The following is a 16,993-nucleotide window of genomic DNA, read 5'->3' as shown; positions in this document are numbered from 1 at the left end:
CGTGCGGAGCTGCAGTAGTGCTCCAGCCCCGCAATGAGGTCTATTTAGCTCTTACAGCCACCCAACCTTGACCCTTCCAACCGGGGATGGGATCAGTCCTGGGCACTCTCTCCTTCTCCCCCATCGGGCTGCGTTGACTTCTTGGACTTGTTCCAAATCTGGTCGATAATTTCTGTTCTCCTTTTTTATTACTCTGAGTTAATATAACTTCCTGCTGAGGCTGTTGTTTGAAGCATCTTTGTCTCTAAGAGTAACCCTGCATACAATTTATTTAATTGCTCATAATAAAAAGAGAATAAATCAGACAATAATCTGTGGGGGCTGCAGCTACTTTTTTTGCCTGTACATTTCTATTTCCTATTTCAGACAGGGGAAGTGTGAGCACTGGCTTCAGGCTGTTATCAGGGAAAGAGTGTTGTACTTCTAAGGGTGAATAATTGGCTGCTGTCCTTCGTAGGTGATGTTATCAGAGATTGAACAAAAGGTCCTTTCTCTTCTGGAAGACTGTGGAGACAGCGCAGGTCACCAGCAAGAGACAGAGGCTCTTTCCTTGAAGCTGAAGGAAGTGAAGTGCAATTTGGAAAAAGTCCAGATGATGCTTCAAGGCAAATACAATGAAGAGCAGGTAAAGCACGTGAATGCTACGCGGAGCAAAAGCAAGAGCGTCGCGGTGCTTTAATGTGCTCTAGTTGCAGAAGAACAGTTAGAGCTCGCCACGTGAAGCGGGGAAGGGAGGAGAGCCGGTGAGAAATGTCAGACTTGCTGCTATTACAGTTTACAGTGCTGTATAATTATTTGTCGTTTGGGACAAGTAATGGGGTTTTTAATGAGTCTCTGAGAGTCGTCTTTCCTGCTTTAAGTGCTCAGTGACAGAGGTCAAGATTTTGTGAGGAATACAGGAGAAGAAAAAAGTGGKTTTTTTTGTTTTTTTTTTAAAAACAGCTCCAAAATGCCACAATGTTTGTCTATGACCATATGGTAGCAGACAGGCCTTTAAGTAGCAAGTCTGTCTTGGAAGAACGTGTGTGTTAAGGGCAGTGACATGGCGAGCTTTCCCGTGCCGCCTCCCCCCACCCGGCTCTGGAAGGGATTCCTGCAGCCATGGCAAACTAAGTTTTTCTGCGAACCCTTTCTGCGCTTGGCCTCTTTGCTGAGTTTCCCAGCAGGTGAGACGCTCTCTCCCCCCTTCAGGGCTAATTCCCGCTCCCTTGTGCAGAGACGCCCATTTGGGGTGTTCGTATCGGTACGGGCAGCCGCGGTCTCCCAGTGCCGGAGTGGCACAGTCTAAAAGGGAGCTGACGTAGCCCTGGAGGGGATTAGTGCGGCACGTTAGGCGTGGTACTAGGAAGGCATGAGCGAATTTATAAATGTAAATTGCCTATCCTGGTAGTCTGGTCAAGCAATAAAAATGGGGAGATATTGTCAATGATTCTGCTAGCAGGGAAAGCAAAACAAGCCTTCTTGTAACTCTCAGTGCACTGGCAGGGAGGGAAGCGAAGCGCGAGGGTTTCAGCAGCAGGTGGGAACAGATCACACTTCCATCAGCTGGAAGGGGCGAGAAATCTGGGCGAGAACAGTGCGTTTTGTGCACGGCTGATGCAGTGTGTGCACGGCCCAAGCCAGCGCTGCCCCTGCCGTTTCCCCCCGCTGCGCTGGGGCTCTGCCCCTTTTCCACCCTGGGGGCCTTCCCACGACGGGGTCTCGCTTTACAGATTCACAACCGGGAGCGGGTCGATTCGGAGCCCCTCACGCTCCTGCACCCCGACGGTGCCAGCGTCGCTCCTGGCAAAGAGCCGCCCGTCCAGCACAACGGTGTCCACCAGCACCCGCAGGTAATCCTGCCCCTCCACTGCTTACCTGCTGCAATTTTTGTGGTGGGAGGATGAGGATGGAGAGAGGCCTCTGGCCCTTAAAATCCCAGATTTTGGGTCCAAAAATGATTGTTAATATTATGGAGCTGGATGGTACCCTAACACTTAGCTTGTGTCAGATTGATGCAGATGGCATCACCCATCGCTCCTATCTCCTGTCTTTGAAGCCCTGATGTGTTTTGGAGTCTGAATCTATACGCTGATGCTGCTTTGGAAGATGGGGTTTGAAGCTGAAGCTTTGCGAACGCTTTTCCCATAGGCTTGCTCCTAATGACTTTAACATCATCGTTAACACAAAAATATCCCAAGATGTTCTGTGCCCTGTAATCTACCTTCTGCTTTGCTAACTGGAAATTAGCTTGTGCTCTTAGAAGACTGCTGGAATAAATGATCCAGCCTGAGCTGCTGAAAACTGCTGTTTTCATTGAACACTCTCTTTTAACTAATTCAACTCAACCTCGTATTCGAGCTAACACCCCATTTTCCCTTCCCCTTTTCTCTGCATAAGGATGGCAGTCTATGGCCCTTAAATTTCTATATGTGCTTAATTTGACTGTGAGTGAGGGTTTCTGCTTTTAAAACTTTAGCTCAGGCTGAAACATATTCCATAAAAATATATTTTTTCAGAAAATCTTAGTTTTGTAAACTCATGTTTACACATAACTGGCTTTTTATGCTGATGGATGTATTTTTATTTTCTTTGCTAAATGAATTATTGTAAAATATGATTGGAAAAGCAAGATCCTCATTTGAGAGGAATACAGTACACAAATGATTTTACTGTTCATGCTGTTCTCTGTTCACAGGATTTGAAAGTAAAACCAGTGGAGCAGAAAAGCCTCATAGACTTCATTGAGTCCTGTGTGGAAAAAATGCAGCTACAGTTTGAGGAGAGTGTGACTGAGAAATTAAAACCGAGGTATGAAATAACAAGGTTATTAAGTGCTCAGGTTCAATAGTGTAAATCTGCCCAAGCCCGCGGCAACTTTGCAGCGGCACCACAGGTTCTGTGGAGGGATATGTGCCTTTAGAAGAAAAATTGCAGAAGCTGGGAGATTTCTGCCATCACGTCTAGAGAAATGGAGTCTCATTTGTGCTACAACTTCCTTGGTATTAGCGCTGACTCCGTCCTGGTATGGCAGGACTGACTGCTGCCATAAACTAAAGCAGGCCCAGCTGGAGGCAGGTTGGATATCTTTGTTCACCATCGTCACTGTGCAAATACAAGGAGATCCCCTAGGATCCTAGGAATGGGTGTTTCAAGGTCCTTATTGTGGGAGGTATATCCTTAGCTTGAGAGGCAGACAGCAACCTTGGGGAAGGCACTGGATTGCCCACGTGGGAGATCAACAGGCCTTTAGGGTGCATCAAGGAAAGGGAAATGCCCAAAGAAACGTAACAAAGCTTTGAAATTAAAGGCCAGCCATGCACTTGATTTCACTCTGTTTCGGGGGCAGGAGCAATAGAAACTAATCATATACAAGGAGTCTTACAAATCCAGTTTTGTTTATTTTGCTTCAGTATTTGCCATTCTAACAACATTTTCTGCATACAGCAATGAAGAATCTGATCCAAGGAGCAAGCTGGCTGATCCCACTTTAGCTCCAAAAGACCAAACGGGTAATAAATGGCAATATTTACAACAAGAGCTGTCGTCAAAGATGAAGTCTCCTCTCTGCCAGCTCGTGGAACCTCAGGTCCGTTTCAGTTCAGTAAAATACTCTTCCTGCAGTCCCTTGGTTATAGGGAAGACAGCATTGGTGAATCATCCTGCACCACTGTGTAGTCTCTTCTTCATCAGATAACTGAAAGCTGTGCAAGAGCTCTCCAAATGAAGTTATTACTGCATACCATTTTCATGATTGTCTCTTAACTTTACCCTGAGATAGATAATGACTCTGGAGTAGTGACTGTTAGGTATAGCATGGGAGAACATAAGTGAATTCTTGCAGTTAACATCTAGTCTGAATGTTATCTATTTAATTTTTTTCAAGAGGCCTTAAGAGTTAGGCAGCTAGCTCCCAGATGAATTGTGTGGATGTAGATTAAATCCCAGTTCCTGCAAGGGAGAGCACTTTGGTCAGTATGAATCTCTGGCTTAAATCTTGTTCTGTCGTTTACCGCAGTGTTCTCTCTTTCTCTCTGATATATCAAAAGCAGAGTTTGTGCTGTAGCCAGCAAGAGAGCACTGTGTGTTTATTCAGATCAGACTGCAGGATTTTACTACTTGGACAAAAGGATAATTTCTATTATTGACAGTTTTGTTTGTGTTCATTTAGAATGACTAGATTCCCTGTTCTCTGAAATTATTGCATTACATGGGAGAATATCAGTCATGTAAAAGGATGAATGTCAGCTCTTATTCAGGCAAGACTTACAGTAGGCAGCAGGGTTGCCTTATTGAAGACTGAAACCTATAGCCCTTAAAGTTGGGAATCAGAGGCTCCTCATTCAGCCAGACTCCCAACAGGGCATAACCTACCCAAATGGTAGAAGGGCAACTTATTTTTCCTGGGAAAAAGGGAATCCTGGTCTCCAGGTGCTTTATATTAATGCCTTGAAACCTTTATATTAATGCCTTTTGAGAGGAGTATTATGTAGTTGTATGGCCCAGTTTTCGTTTGAGCTGCTAACCTAACTGCAGTGTTCTTTTTCCAAATCTCAGATTACAACAAAGATGAACATGTTGCCCCGGGGCACATTCACTAGCGCAGGGACCCCAACGGTGGAAGAACTGAAAACTTATACTGTCCAGCTGGGAGACATAAGCCAAGAAGCAAATGTGGTGCATGCACAGGTACAAATGGCGTGTCCTAGCATTGCAAAAAGTACTAGGGATTGTAGACACAAGACACTTAGAAAGGCACTTAGAAATATAGCTAATAATCGTATTATTGCAAATGGTTTTTTTTGTAGCATAGCTTTTGCATCAGGTATGGAGTATGCTGAAGAATCAGGTCTGGATTTTGAAAGGAGACGTTTCAGCTATGATATTTCTGTTACTGAATACGCAGACTTGCTAGTGTGGGTAATGATGATTACTCCTCAAATTGTGTTAGGTGAGGAACCTGTGAATGATTTCAGTGACTCTGCAGTATTGGAGCTGACAAGGCAAATTGTGCTGGCCTCACTCCTGAGAGATTAGAGACCTGTAACACCACAACCCTCTTCGTACACAGGGGGTCACAGTCCCAGCTTTGGCCTTGGGAGTTCTGAGGATTTCATGCATACAACAGTCTCATCCAAACTTCATTAATTCCCTTTTATTATTATTAGCTGACTGAAACTCTAACCCTGTGCAAGTGAACATGTTTTAGCTGTGTCTTGGGAGAAAGTGCTGAAAACTTCTGACTTGCCTTTACTCAGGAGAATGTGGCAGGGGAAGTCTCCTCCAATTTGGACAGAAAACTGTTTGAGCTGCTTCTGGCAATCAGCCGGTGTTTGAATAACATGGAGGAGATGTTGAACACCTCGGTCCTCTCCACCGAAGAGGCGGCTGTGCAGCAGGCTCTTTACGAGGTAACTGTCCTAAAGTGCCCAGGGAAGGAGAAACCCCAGGAGATTATTGTTAGGACAAAGCGTACAGGGCCTGACATCTCTCTTGTTTCACTGGTATAACTCAGAAATAACACCACCAAGCCATTTGGTGGTGCACAGAATTGGGCCTTTGAGTAACATTTAACAACTTGAGTCCTGCTGCCTTTTAATGGCAAGCATCCTTGGCCAGAGACCATTTTCACTAACATTATCTTTCTTTCAACCCTTTAGACTCTCTCTGTTGAGCTGCAAAAACTTCACGCTGATCTGAGTGATAAAAAGGATGATCTCTTAAAGTCTATTACCTGTGCTGGTGGGAGCACAGATGTGTTCTGCGAGTGCTTTAACAACTTGCAGGCACGGCTGGAACAAACTCAAGCTGCCACTGCTTCAAGGAGCAATTCAATGAAAGCGGGGCTGGATCATAATAGCAATTATCAGGTACTCCACTGCCAAATGCACATCTTGTTTCACAGCATCTGTTAGACTTGTCACTGCTAATGCATTTGGGTTACAAATGAGCAATCTATAATGTGCTTTTTTTCCCCCCTACTAAACAAACTTGTCTTGGCCTCTCAAAAAACAAATTAATTTTGCTGTTTACAGCAATTTTTTAAATTAATTTTACTGTTTACAGTGCTGACCGCCTTAGAGGCCTTGATCACAGTAGAAAATTTACATGCAGAAAGGATGCAAGTAATGTGGGATCCCAGGCATGCTTATCTACAGGCCAAAGCACTTGCACTCTCTGTGTGGAAGGATTTGGCCGGTGGATGGGCCAGTATTTTCTTCCTGCTACCCTGTGGATTGAGGAGCAATAGGAGTTAGTGCAGTGCTGTAGGCTCTGTTGTTCACATAATATTTGTTGCGAGGGGCAGGTTTTTTCCTTCTTGGTGCCCCATCTGGCACTGGACTACTCTTAGCTATGCTTTGGAGATTGATTTGACCCTTGATATTTCCTTTTACTATTCACTGAGATTTTGTGCCACAGTAGTGGAAGCTGGTGTTTTGCAAAATTGCATTTTTTGTTGTTATTCTTTGGAAAAGCAGATGGAAATAATGAGAAACTTTTCTGTACATTCTTGCAAGGGGCTAAATCTACTGGCTATTGTTGAAAAATACTCGGATCAGGTATTTAGGCTGAAGTAAGGAAAGAAGACACTGGTCCTTGAAATATGTTTCCAATGTCCAGCCAAACTCCTCAGCATGAGGATGTAGTCAGTGACGTCAGTGTAGTTCTTCACTGCTGAATAACAGCTTCTGAGAGGAGCACCGGGGTTTGTCCCCAAAGAGGGGCAGGACTGGCCTTGCAATGTTTACTTGTGCAGACTCCATTGAGCTCCATCCGTTGCCATTAATGGGCTCATTTTCTCATTTCAGAAGAGAAGAATTTGTATCTCTATGTATTTCACAGATTTTTACAGTCATAGAGGATCATCGTGACAAAGTAGTCTGCTTTCTTACACTGCACAGGCCAGTGAATTTCCCTCTCTGAATTACTGCCTTGAGCCCATAATATATAGGCTTTGTTTTGTTTTTAAAAGAGAAAAAGTGCTTTTGCTGTAAGAAGTCATCATTTTATTTGCTGTGTAATTTTGTCTGATTATTACCATATTCCTGGTATGTGATACACTTCTGATTATTTTTTTCTTTTCCAGAATGAAACCAGGCTTCTCTATGATCAATTAACTGAGAAAAAAGCTACTCTGCAACAATGCTTGAATGTAATACGTGGACATAATGTTTCTGAGCAGCTACAGGTAATTTTATTCAAAGGAAAAAAAAATCTCTCAGTGCTAGCTGGTATTTCCTGTTTTTATAATTTATTGAAGTTTCATATATTCTAAAGTTTGAGTCTCACTTATATTTTTAAATATTAGGGGAAGGAGAGAGTCCAATATCCTCCACACCTTTTTTTTTTTTTTTTCTTCCTACTACAACCCCAATCCGTGGTTGAGCCTATTCCAGTCCTTTTAGTAGTTGGAGTGGAGGAATCAGTCCCCCTACTACCTCTCAGACTGAAGACATCCCACATCATGGCAGGGAAGAAAAAAGGCCCCATAAAGTACAGTAAAGTAAAAATCACATTATGACCTTCTATTTGCAAAGCTTCAGCTTTTCTCTGTGGGAATAGTAGATATTTGTATCTACTCATTCAGCAGTCATGAGCACTTTGTCATAACATGGGACTTGACCCAATTAAACTATTTTCTTCTACCTTCTTAGGGATTAGCGGAGAATTAAAAATGAACAGATTGTACTTCTTCTCCAGGATAGACATCAGCCAACAAACTGTTTGCTGGTAGAGCAAAGAGAGGTTCCCCCCATTTTTTTTTATTATTATAGACTACAGTTTGTTAGACTCATTACCTCATCTACAGGCATAACTTTCTGCAAGGCTGAAAGCTACATTTGTAACTGCTGAAGCCCCAGGTAGGACTGCTGCCTTAGGTATATTCTGTCAAGTAACCACTCTTGGAAAACGAAGGCCAGAAGTCCTTAACTTCCCTTCCTTCAGGGAGAACCTGTGTCAATCCAACCCTGAGTCTTTCCAGTTCATGACAAAAATGGTATTTTATGACACCGTGATTCCTTTTAGTGACTGCTCTTGAGTTAGCAAACAGAAATGCACATTGGACATTGGACTGAGAGGCAAGACCTGAATTCCCATCCTGGCTGTGCCTGTGTGAGCCCAGTAAGCTGTGTCATGAACAGTCTTGTTTCTTTAGCTTATAAACTTATGAGATCAGGGAGTCTTATTATGAATTTGTGAATTGGTAGCACAGTGGAAATCCAGCCCCTGGAGCTGCTGTGCTACCAGCGATAATGTAAAGTCTGATGGAACAGAGCTCCTCCTAATAGTTTATTTTATCTTTAATTCAGAAAATTGATGCCTGTGCTTTGGAGCTGCAAAACCTTGAAACCCAAGTAGCAAAACTGAGAGGTCACGGGGAAAGATTTCAGTTACCTGTCACCTTAATCCAGGAAGCTTACAAGTTAGAGGTAAGAGCACACTACAGTTGCCTTTATCTGGCAAGGTTTCTTCTAAGCAAGGTATTTTTAGCATCAAAAGGCTGATGGTTATTTTGCTTTCTAGGCACACGTGCTCAGGTTTGTAAGATTTATTTCTGTCTTTTATGAATCACTAAATTGTATTCCCATTCTAGGATGTTTTGGATGACATGTGGGGAATTCTGAGAGCGAAGTACATGCAGCTGAACTCTTCTTCTATCAGTGAGAGCCAGTATGAGGACTTACTTCATGGGTTTGCAGAGCTGGTAGCTATTGGGCGAGAGAAGATTGCACAAGATCCAAAGCAGCTAACGAAAAGCAGAGCAGCTTTACAGTCTCACCTGGAAAATCACAAGGTATAGCATGCTCATCACAGCATGGCTCAAATCAGCAAAGCCGAAGCATTATTTTCTCTGGTTTCTCTCCAGTGTCATGCATAAGAATAACTCTTTCTCATGGCATAAGGGAGGGACTGCAATACTTGGTGGTCAGTTTAGATCAAGATTTCAGTTTTGCCAGTCCATTTAACATTACTTTGATTTACCTCAGAACATACCGATGTGTCAGGAAAAAGCATTTCATTGTAATTTTTGGTGATAAATCAGCAGTGAGGTTCCCAAAGATGCTGTCTAGCAACCGGGAGTTGAGGCTCCTGGTCCTGTGTGCCTGCATGATCTGATGGAGTGGTCTTACCCATAACAGCTCTTGGCTGGACAGAGGACGGTTTGGATTCCTCCCCTTGGCAACTCTGTGCTCGCAGTACCTAGCTGTTATACGCTTGATGGAAGATGCTGAGAAGCCACCTGCATCCCAACTGTGCTGCTGCTTGACAAGAAGCCCTGGCCAGTGCTAGTCACTGGAGGATGCCTCTGTCATGTTAAGACCTTGATTTAACTGTCCATGTAGCTCAAACACCCTTAAGAATTGTTTCAGGATGCCAGACACTTTAAACCACTACTCCAGAGTCATAGGAAGGGTATTTGTTACTTACTCTCAGATTGTCCTCAGTAAGTAAATTGTTAGGAGTTTATCTACAAGGGAGAACAAATACAGAAGGTATTTGCAATCCAAATATTAACACATTGATTTGGCTTTGAGGCAGGTATACAAAAGTAAAAGGAAACTGCAAGAGGTTCTCTCCATGCTCTGCCTATCAAGCCCTCTCAGGATGCTCACACAGCCTGTGACAGGGGTACGGTCCTTAAGTGAAACTCCTGTGCTAGGTATTAGTGAAGAAGATCTTTCAATAAAGAGTGTGATCTTGTATCCTCAAACCCTCTTTGTGGGGAAAATGTTCTGTTCAGATTCGACCTTTTCTCAAAGGCTCAGCTGAGCCATAACTAAATTAAATTGTTATCTTATAGTTATCCAAAAGGATTATCGTGCCCTATGACTTAGCCCTTAGAAATGCTAAAACACTTAGTTATGGCTCAGAGCCACCTCCCATTCAGGTAAACCAAACTGGATAACGGCTGTCTGGTCATAACTGGCTCACACTAAACTGTCTATTTATAGTTAAACTCCTCCTTCCATCTGACCTACAGCATCCACGTATTTCATATGAACTCGAGCTATAAATGTAGATTGTTTTCTTTATAAATATATAAATGAAAACAGTGCACCCAACTCATCACTTGTTCTTGACTGAAAGTAAAAGCATCAGTAACCACCCATCCTGGGGTGATGCAGAGTTTGGGGTAGAAGGTTCCTGTCTCCAGCTTTGTGAGACCCTGAAACTGGCCACGCTTCTTCTGTCTTCTCCGTACTCCCGTTCTGGGTGCGTGATCTCTCAAGAAGGATCTCCAAGTGTGTTTTACTTGACATAGGTACTGCAAATGCAATAGAGTGACTGAGACCTACCAGCCCTGCACACTCGAATAAGGACCAATTGTAATCAGATCAACTGTACTATAATTTAGTTTACATTTACTTAGAGTATAGAATATTACATAGATAATTCAGAGGGACTTTTGATAATCCTGAGATGAACTAGTATGTGGTAAACTCCAAGTATTGTGATTCTTATTAAAATCACAAGCCAGGTAGGTTTTCATGTTAGGAACACTTGGATTTAATAAAGTACATGGCAATAACAAAAAGTAGGCTTTGTTGCAATACACTAAAATTAAACTTTAACTTGTGTTTTCAGGGCTTCTTCCACAAGCTCATGACCCACATGGCTTTTATGCAAGTGTTTTCCAAGAAAGTGGCTCCCTCCATCCTACAGAAAAGAGAGAAATTCTGGAGAGAGCTGGTGAATGAAGTCAGATTGCTGGAGCAGAAGGCCTGCCAGTATGGTATACATTTAGAGAGCTTGTTAGAGGTAATGAGTCAAAAGAAACCCAGTGTTAAGGTTTGAGGGAAGAAGGAAAGAGTTGCGTGTAAGAGAACCCTTTCTATGCTAGTGATTCTTCACCTAGTAGTTATCCCTTCCTGTCTCTGTTGGATGGCAAGAGTTTATTACTTGCTTTGTGCATGTCAGTAAACTGACTTTTCTACCTGAAAACCTCTGAAAGTGGACTTTTCAGACCACTATTCTGACATGAGTGGGACTTTATGACTTTCTTGCAGTAATTTTTGAGTGCCTGGAGTGACAGGAAAGCCATTTAGGGCGCAGAAATACCAGTACCACTTTAAAATAAAATTTAAAATTTGATCTTAAAACATCCCTAGAGGAAAGGAAAAGAGCACTTTAAAATAAAAAGTCTTGAAGATATTCATCGAATTAATTCGAATAAGCATTAAGGCCTCAGTCTCTGAGATGCAGCAAAAATGCAGAGATGGATATGTATTATGTTAATAACTCAATGTATTTTTTAGGAATGGACAGAATTTGATGATGAATGCCTAGCTTTCAATAAAGAGTTAGAGGCACTTGCCTCTGCGCTGCCTTCTGTGAACTTGGTCGAAGAAACAGAAGAAAGATTGATGGAAAGGATTGCACTTCTCCAGGTATTTTTGTGTTTGTGTCTCTTCTGCTGGTTTTAACTGTTTTTGTGTAGATCGGTAGAGCTGGCAAAAAGATTAGCTAGAATATGAGGAGAAAATGTTTCACAGGGCACTATTTCCTCTATGTCCTCTTCTGTGTGTGGATACATACTGAAAACTTCCACATTACTTTTAAAAGTAGCAGGGGATCAGGCTGCTAATTTTAGCCAGTGGCGACAAATTCACCTAAGTGGGAAAAATAACTGTAGCTGCTTTAGAACTTGGTCCTCAGATATAAAACTTTGGGAATGATCCCAAAAGCAGAGCAGCTGAAGAAGATGGCTTGCAGGCTATATGAATCCCAAGGACAGCAGGGAGCCTTGAGGTGAGCGCTTCTGTGTAGATCAGGAATGGTTTTTATGCTGTGAAGTAAAACCTGTAGAATAGGAGAGCCAAGCCAGTGCCTCCAAATATCTGACCCCCTGGTTGTAGTAGAAGGCCTACTGGTTTTAACAGCTCTTCTTAAAATCCAGAGAATTCAGAATGAATTGTCCTGATTTCTCTTTGAACAAAGAGAATAAAATTCCTTTTCTACAGAATGGCAGATAGGATCCTGATTTGTTCCCAGCTGCAGAGAGATGTTGCACATCTGATGGCAGAGCTACGCCTTTATTTAGAACATCGTCAAGTTTGAAATATATGATGAGTGTCTTCTTTATGGTTGTTTTATAAAATTAAGAAGAAATAGTGTTCAATACTTCAAACTTCATGTTTTATCCTCAGAGAGTGATCTGCGTTCCTCACAGGGAAAAGGGATTGACCTTTCTCTGTCTTTGGAGGACCCACTCTATTAGAAATTTTGGAATTAATCAGTCTTTGGGTTTTTATTGAGTTCAGTTTGATATTTAGATTCATAGACTATAACAACAGAAAGAATTACTGTGATCTTCTAAGCTAGCTGACTGCATAAAAGAGATCATAGGATGATTCAGTTATTCAGTCTGAAGCTATAGTGTATCTTTTGAAATAATTCAACAGTAGATATTTACAATCATAGCAGCTCTCTAATGCTTTTGATGCCTGTCACAGTGAGACAGGACACATGCAATGTTCACGTATTTATTCACTGTGCAGGTATGAGGTTTCCTTTGTTTATTTTTTAAGTTCTTAACTAGCTCCTCACTCTAAGTCTTTGTTTTTCTTTAAAGCCATCAGAAACAAAGTAGTAATGCTTTAGAAGAGGCTGAGATGAGTGCCAGCACTGGAGCTTCACAGTTTCAAGGGCAGAGCAGAATAAAATTCTCTGGGGCTTAAGGCATACAATTTCTGTGAGACAAATATCCCTATTAATGATAAATACTGTACCCGTCTGCCTGGAGAGAAGTGAGAAGCTTACACATCACACAGTTGCTTCTTTCTACCTTCTCCCCAGGACTGATCTAATTCCTGGAGGTTTTTCTTCTTTCCCTTTTCTCATTTTGACCTTCTGATGAAGTGTGGCAATAGTGAAATGTTGCTTTATTTGTTGCACTGATTAAAATTTTTACTAGGGTAGAGCCACAAGCCCTACTAAGAACAGAAGGGCGATAACTTTCGTCTGGGGACAGTCATACGTCAACACAGTGCAGCTAGATCTGGTAGACAGTGTGTGTCCGTAGCCTGAGGTTTACAAGCATTGAAAGAGCCCATCAAAACACAACAGTCATTCCGACTAATATATGAAAGTATGTCCAGAGCTGTCTTGATCTATCAAGAGGAAATTGAGAAAAATAATCCATGTCCCTTTTGCATGGAATGAAGTACAGATTCATTCAGTTTGGAAAATAAAATACCTGACATAAGAAATGTGAGATTAAGATGTTAAAACAAATTATATGTGTTTTGCTAGCCATGTTTTCAATTTTTAAAATGTTATTGTTATGTAAACTTTCCATATTCTGATAGCAAATCAAAAGCAATGTTGATGAAAAGCATGCCAGACTGTACCAAATGGTGAAAGAAGGGAAGAAATTGCTGACTGCTGTGAGCTGTCCAGAAATAACAAGCCAGATTGGGAAGCTGGAAGAGCAGTGGTTGTCCTTAACCAAAAAAGTTGGCCATGAACTACACAGACTTCAAACGTTACTCAAACTCTTGGTCAGGTGGGTTATAACTCAAAAAGCAATTAGACATAACAGCTAGAAATTAGTTTCTGACCCTCTATAGATGTATTTTGTGAAATATGATGGCAAAGTAATGAACTCGATTGCTCCTTTCACTTAAGAATGAAAAAAAGCAGTGGTGGGTAGAAAAGTGTCACTTTATGACTCAGCTGATCTTCTCCCACTATGTAGCAGGCATTTTTCCCGCTTATTTTTGTGGGAACGGTGTTTTTTGATTGCTGCTATTGCAAGGTCAGTACATCTAGCTGAGAGTCAGCTGGACTGAGCCGCAGTTCACGTGCTGGAGCTGGTAACAGACGGGCTGCTTATGCTGCCCTGAGCATCTTGGCCTGCTATAAATGCAAGCTAGCCTTGATTCCCGTGCAAAGGCAGAAAGCGCATCTGTGCACGTACGTGCTGTCCACCTTATAAACATTCAAGACCTGGCTGAAATGCTGCCTCAACCTGTGTTTTGAAGCCCTCCAGAGGGGCAATACCCAAGCATGCTCGATGCATTTGCACAGCCCAGTCCAGCTGTCGATGCAGTTGTGGCCATTCAGGTGGAGGCAGGACAGGGGCTCGACAGCCCAGGCCACCAGCCCGTGTACCAAACTTGGCTCTCCCTGCACCTGCTCTGTGCAGTCCGAGGCCAAGCCTGGCCAGACCAGTAGTGTGGACAGAGCATGCCTGTCATGCCATTTATTGGTATTTATCCCTCTTCTGTAGTCTGCACCTTATTCTCCCGCATGCACCATCTCCTCTGGTGGTTTTGACCTCCAGCAAAGCTCTTTCACCCATGTGGGCTTGTGTGAGGAGCTGTTTGGTGAAGACAGAAAGAGGATGTTTTCGGAGAGAGCAGACCAGCTGAAAAGAGCTGCTAGAAGAATCTTGTGTGAACCTCTAGCAAAACTGCTGTGTTGCACATCAGTTCATGTTGTGGCAGTGCTCCTGCAAGGATTACGTAGAAGTATAGAAGCCAGAATAGTACATGGCTCCTAACAGAGAAGTGGACAACTCAGAGGGTGAGAAATGTATCTTAGGCTGTTTGTGTGCTTGTTTCCTCCCTGCAGCTACAACAGAGACTCGGAGGAATTAATGAAATGGCTGGATTCTGCTCAGCAGAGAATGAATTTTTGGAAGGAGCAGTCTCTCAATGTGTCACAAGATCTTCCCACCGTCAGGGATAACATCAACAACTTGTTTGTGAGTCAATTCTACTGCCAGGTTTAAATGGTATATCACGACTTCCAGTGAAAATGAGCTTTGCGGGGGATTTTTGTGCTCACAGTGACCTGGAAGCTGCCTGCAGAACACAGCACTGAATGTCATAGTGCTGCGTGCCCCAAAGCCACCCCATTACCTGGCTGGGGAAGTGTGAAGAGAGGAGGCCACCACAGACCTTTCCTTCAGATTGCTAGGCCAGTCTGGTTGCATAAGTCAGAATGTGACCTCATGGTGAGCTCCTGATTGCAATGTATTGCTGCCCAGCCAGGATCTCTCAAGCATGTGCAGCATGATAACATGGCTTCTCTCTTGCTCCTGGTGCCAAACACCAGATGCAGCCGTTCAGCCCAATTTGTGGCCCACTCACCAGCTAGATCTGGAGTGTGGGACTGGGGAGCAGCAGAGAAACTGCAGGGCTGTGGACATGGTCAGCCCCACTAGGAAAGCACGTGCTGACTTGCAGCCTGTGTCTCTGCCTGCCCCCACTGCTGTGCTCCTTTGTACAACCTGCCTGGTGGTTCAGCCCCAACGTGAGACCTGGCAAAGGGAGTCTAGCTCAACGGGAGAGCAAAGTGTCGCAAAGGTTGGGCTGGTAGGGGTGAGCTGGCCAGAGACTAAAGGACCAGGTCGCTCCTTGGACCACTGTGTGAAGTCCTCGCAGAGTAAAAGATGGTGTTTGGCATCATATCAAGATGAAGGGGCAGGAGAAGGCCTTATCTGTTGCCAGAACATATTAAGTTGTCCCTTAAGTTTTCTGAACTTTACAAACCTGCTAAAATCAGTTTGCTGAGCCAGTTCATCCTGTGACTGAAAACATGGTTTGTGTTCTTTATTTAAATAGATATATAAATATTTACCCTCTGTTAAATTTCTCCTGTGCACCTCAGACATTCTCTAAGGAAGTTGATGAAAAGTCTTCCCTGAAGTCATCTGTGGTGAGCACTGCCAACCAGCTCTTTCACGTGAAGCAAGCTGATACTGCAGCACTTAGGTCATCGCTGGCAAAGTTTGAGCAAAAATGGGGAGAACTGATTACACAGCTCCCAGCCATCCAAGAAAAGCTTCACCAGGTGAGGAACAGCTCTGCTGCCATCTCTCAGTTCAAGCTAAATAATTACTTTAAAAAGTTGCTGCTGGCTTTCAGTTGGCTGCTGTGTAGGGCCCACAAAGCACCTCTTAATTAGCTGTCTGTCTTTTGGAATATCCCCAATATTGTACTGTGGTTTAATTATTACAGTGTTCTTCCTGTGAAATTTTGCACGTGTCCATCATCTTTACAGTTTTTTATGAAGGTCCGTTACAATTAGAAATAATAATTTTATTTCAAACTTCAGAGTTCTCTAACTTTTTTTAATTTAAGTCATATCCCACTCTGGAGCATGGGGTTCATTTTCAAGTTCATACCCAGATAATTGCAATTACAGTGTCTGAGCCCTTCTAAAAATAAAGATGTCATCTTCGTTGATATTTCTAACAGGCGAAATATAGAGGATTCATTATATGCTTTACCCCCAGCTTCAGATGGAAAAACTTTCATCGCGGGAAGCCATTGGTGAACTAATGACCTGGCTGGACCACGTGGAACGACAGCAGGGACACGAGGACCCTATAAATTCACAACGTAGCACTGCCCAGGTCAGGAGCCTCCTTCAGAAGTACAAGGTAAATAGGAAGTTATAAATCCAGGCCTCTGCCAGGTGTTTAGTTGTCACAAGGATGGACACAACCTACCAGCGCAGTCACATCCTTCCCTTGTGAGGGTTCCCAAAATAGCCCCAAAGGTGCATTAACATCTTCCTTTGTAAAAACTCATTTTGCCTCCATGATGACACAAAACGCTGCCTGCCCCGCAATACAGGCAGCACTGCCTGCTGTGCGGTAATCTCTTTTTCCTCATCCTCCCCAATCTATCTCTCTCACCTGTTCTCTCTCTCAAATTTAGATGATAAGATGTGTTGAGTAGGAAATGCGCTGTTAGGCTTTGCTTCCTTAGGAAGGCAGACTGTGCTGTGTTTCGGCCTGTCTTTTCAATGAGGAGTACCTCATAATTTTGGAACTCAATAGTCAGAATCCAATTACCTAGAGAACAGGGATTTAGGATATTATGTTTCACCAAAGAAGATAATACACTAGGAAAGGGGGACCAGATTAATGTCCCTGCAGAGAGGGTGGCTGCAACAGATATTTTTCTCTGCTTAGACACAGAAACACCAAGGATGGAGACTGATTGCCCCAACTGCAGGAAGGATTCAAGCCGTGCTTGGTACCTTCGTAGATGCC

General features: G+C 43.1%; 1 protein-coding gene across 1 annotated transcript in view; it reads left to right on the top strand.

Moving 5' to 3' along the window:
• The window catches only part of SYNE2 (spectrin repeat containing nuclear envelope protein 2), a 172,662-nt gene that overhangs the window by 99,295 nt on the left and 56,374 nt on the right, over positions 1–16,993 (top strand). Inside the window, exons 68-83 of the mRNA XM_026088618.1 lie at positions 458–625; positions 1,713–1,832; positions 2,678–2,790; positions 3,427–3,568; positions 4,537–4,668; positions 5,238–5,390; positions 5,640–5,849; positions 7,067–7,168; positions 8,292–8,411; positions 8,576–8,776; positions 10,570–10,743; positions 11,241–11,372; positions 13,293–13,489; positions 14,560–14,692; positions 15,601–15,783; positions 16,229–16,375. Of these exons, the coding sequence (XP_025944403.1) occupies positions 458–625; positions 1,713–1,832; positions 2,678–2,790; positions 3,427–3,568; positions 4,537–4,668; positions 5,238–5,390; positions 5,640–5,849; positions 7,067–7,168; positions 8,292–8,411; positions 8,576–8,776; positions 10,570–10,743; positions 11,241–11,372; positions 13,293–13,489; positions 14,560–14,692; positions 15,601–15,783; positions 16,229–16,375 (2,427 nt within the window). The remainder of the gene's footprint in view (positions 1–457; positions 626–1,712; positions 1,833–2,677; positions 2,791–3,426; positions 3,569–4,536; positions 4,669–5,237; positions 5,391–5,639; positions 5,850–7,066; positions 7,169–8,291; positions 8,412–8,575; positions 8,777–10,569; positions 10,744–11,240; positions 11,373–13,292; positions 13,490–14,559; positions 14,693–15,600; positions 15,784–16,228; positions 16,376–16,993) is intronic.

Source organism: Apteryx rowi, unplaced genomic scaffold (genome assembly GCF_003343035.1).
Source record: "Apteryx rowi isolate R43461 unplaced genomic scaffold, aptRow1 scaffold_78, whole genome shotgun sequence".
Classification (NCBI taxonomy): domain Eukaryota; kingdom Metazoa; phylum Chordata; class Aves; order Apterygiformes; family Apterygidae; genus Apteryx; species Apteryx rowi.
This window is presented reverse-complemented; position numbering and strand designations above follow the sequence as displayed.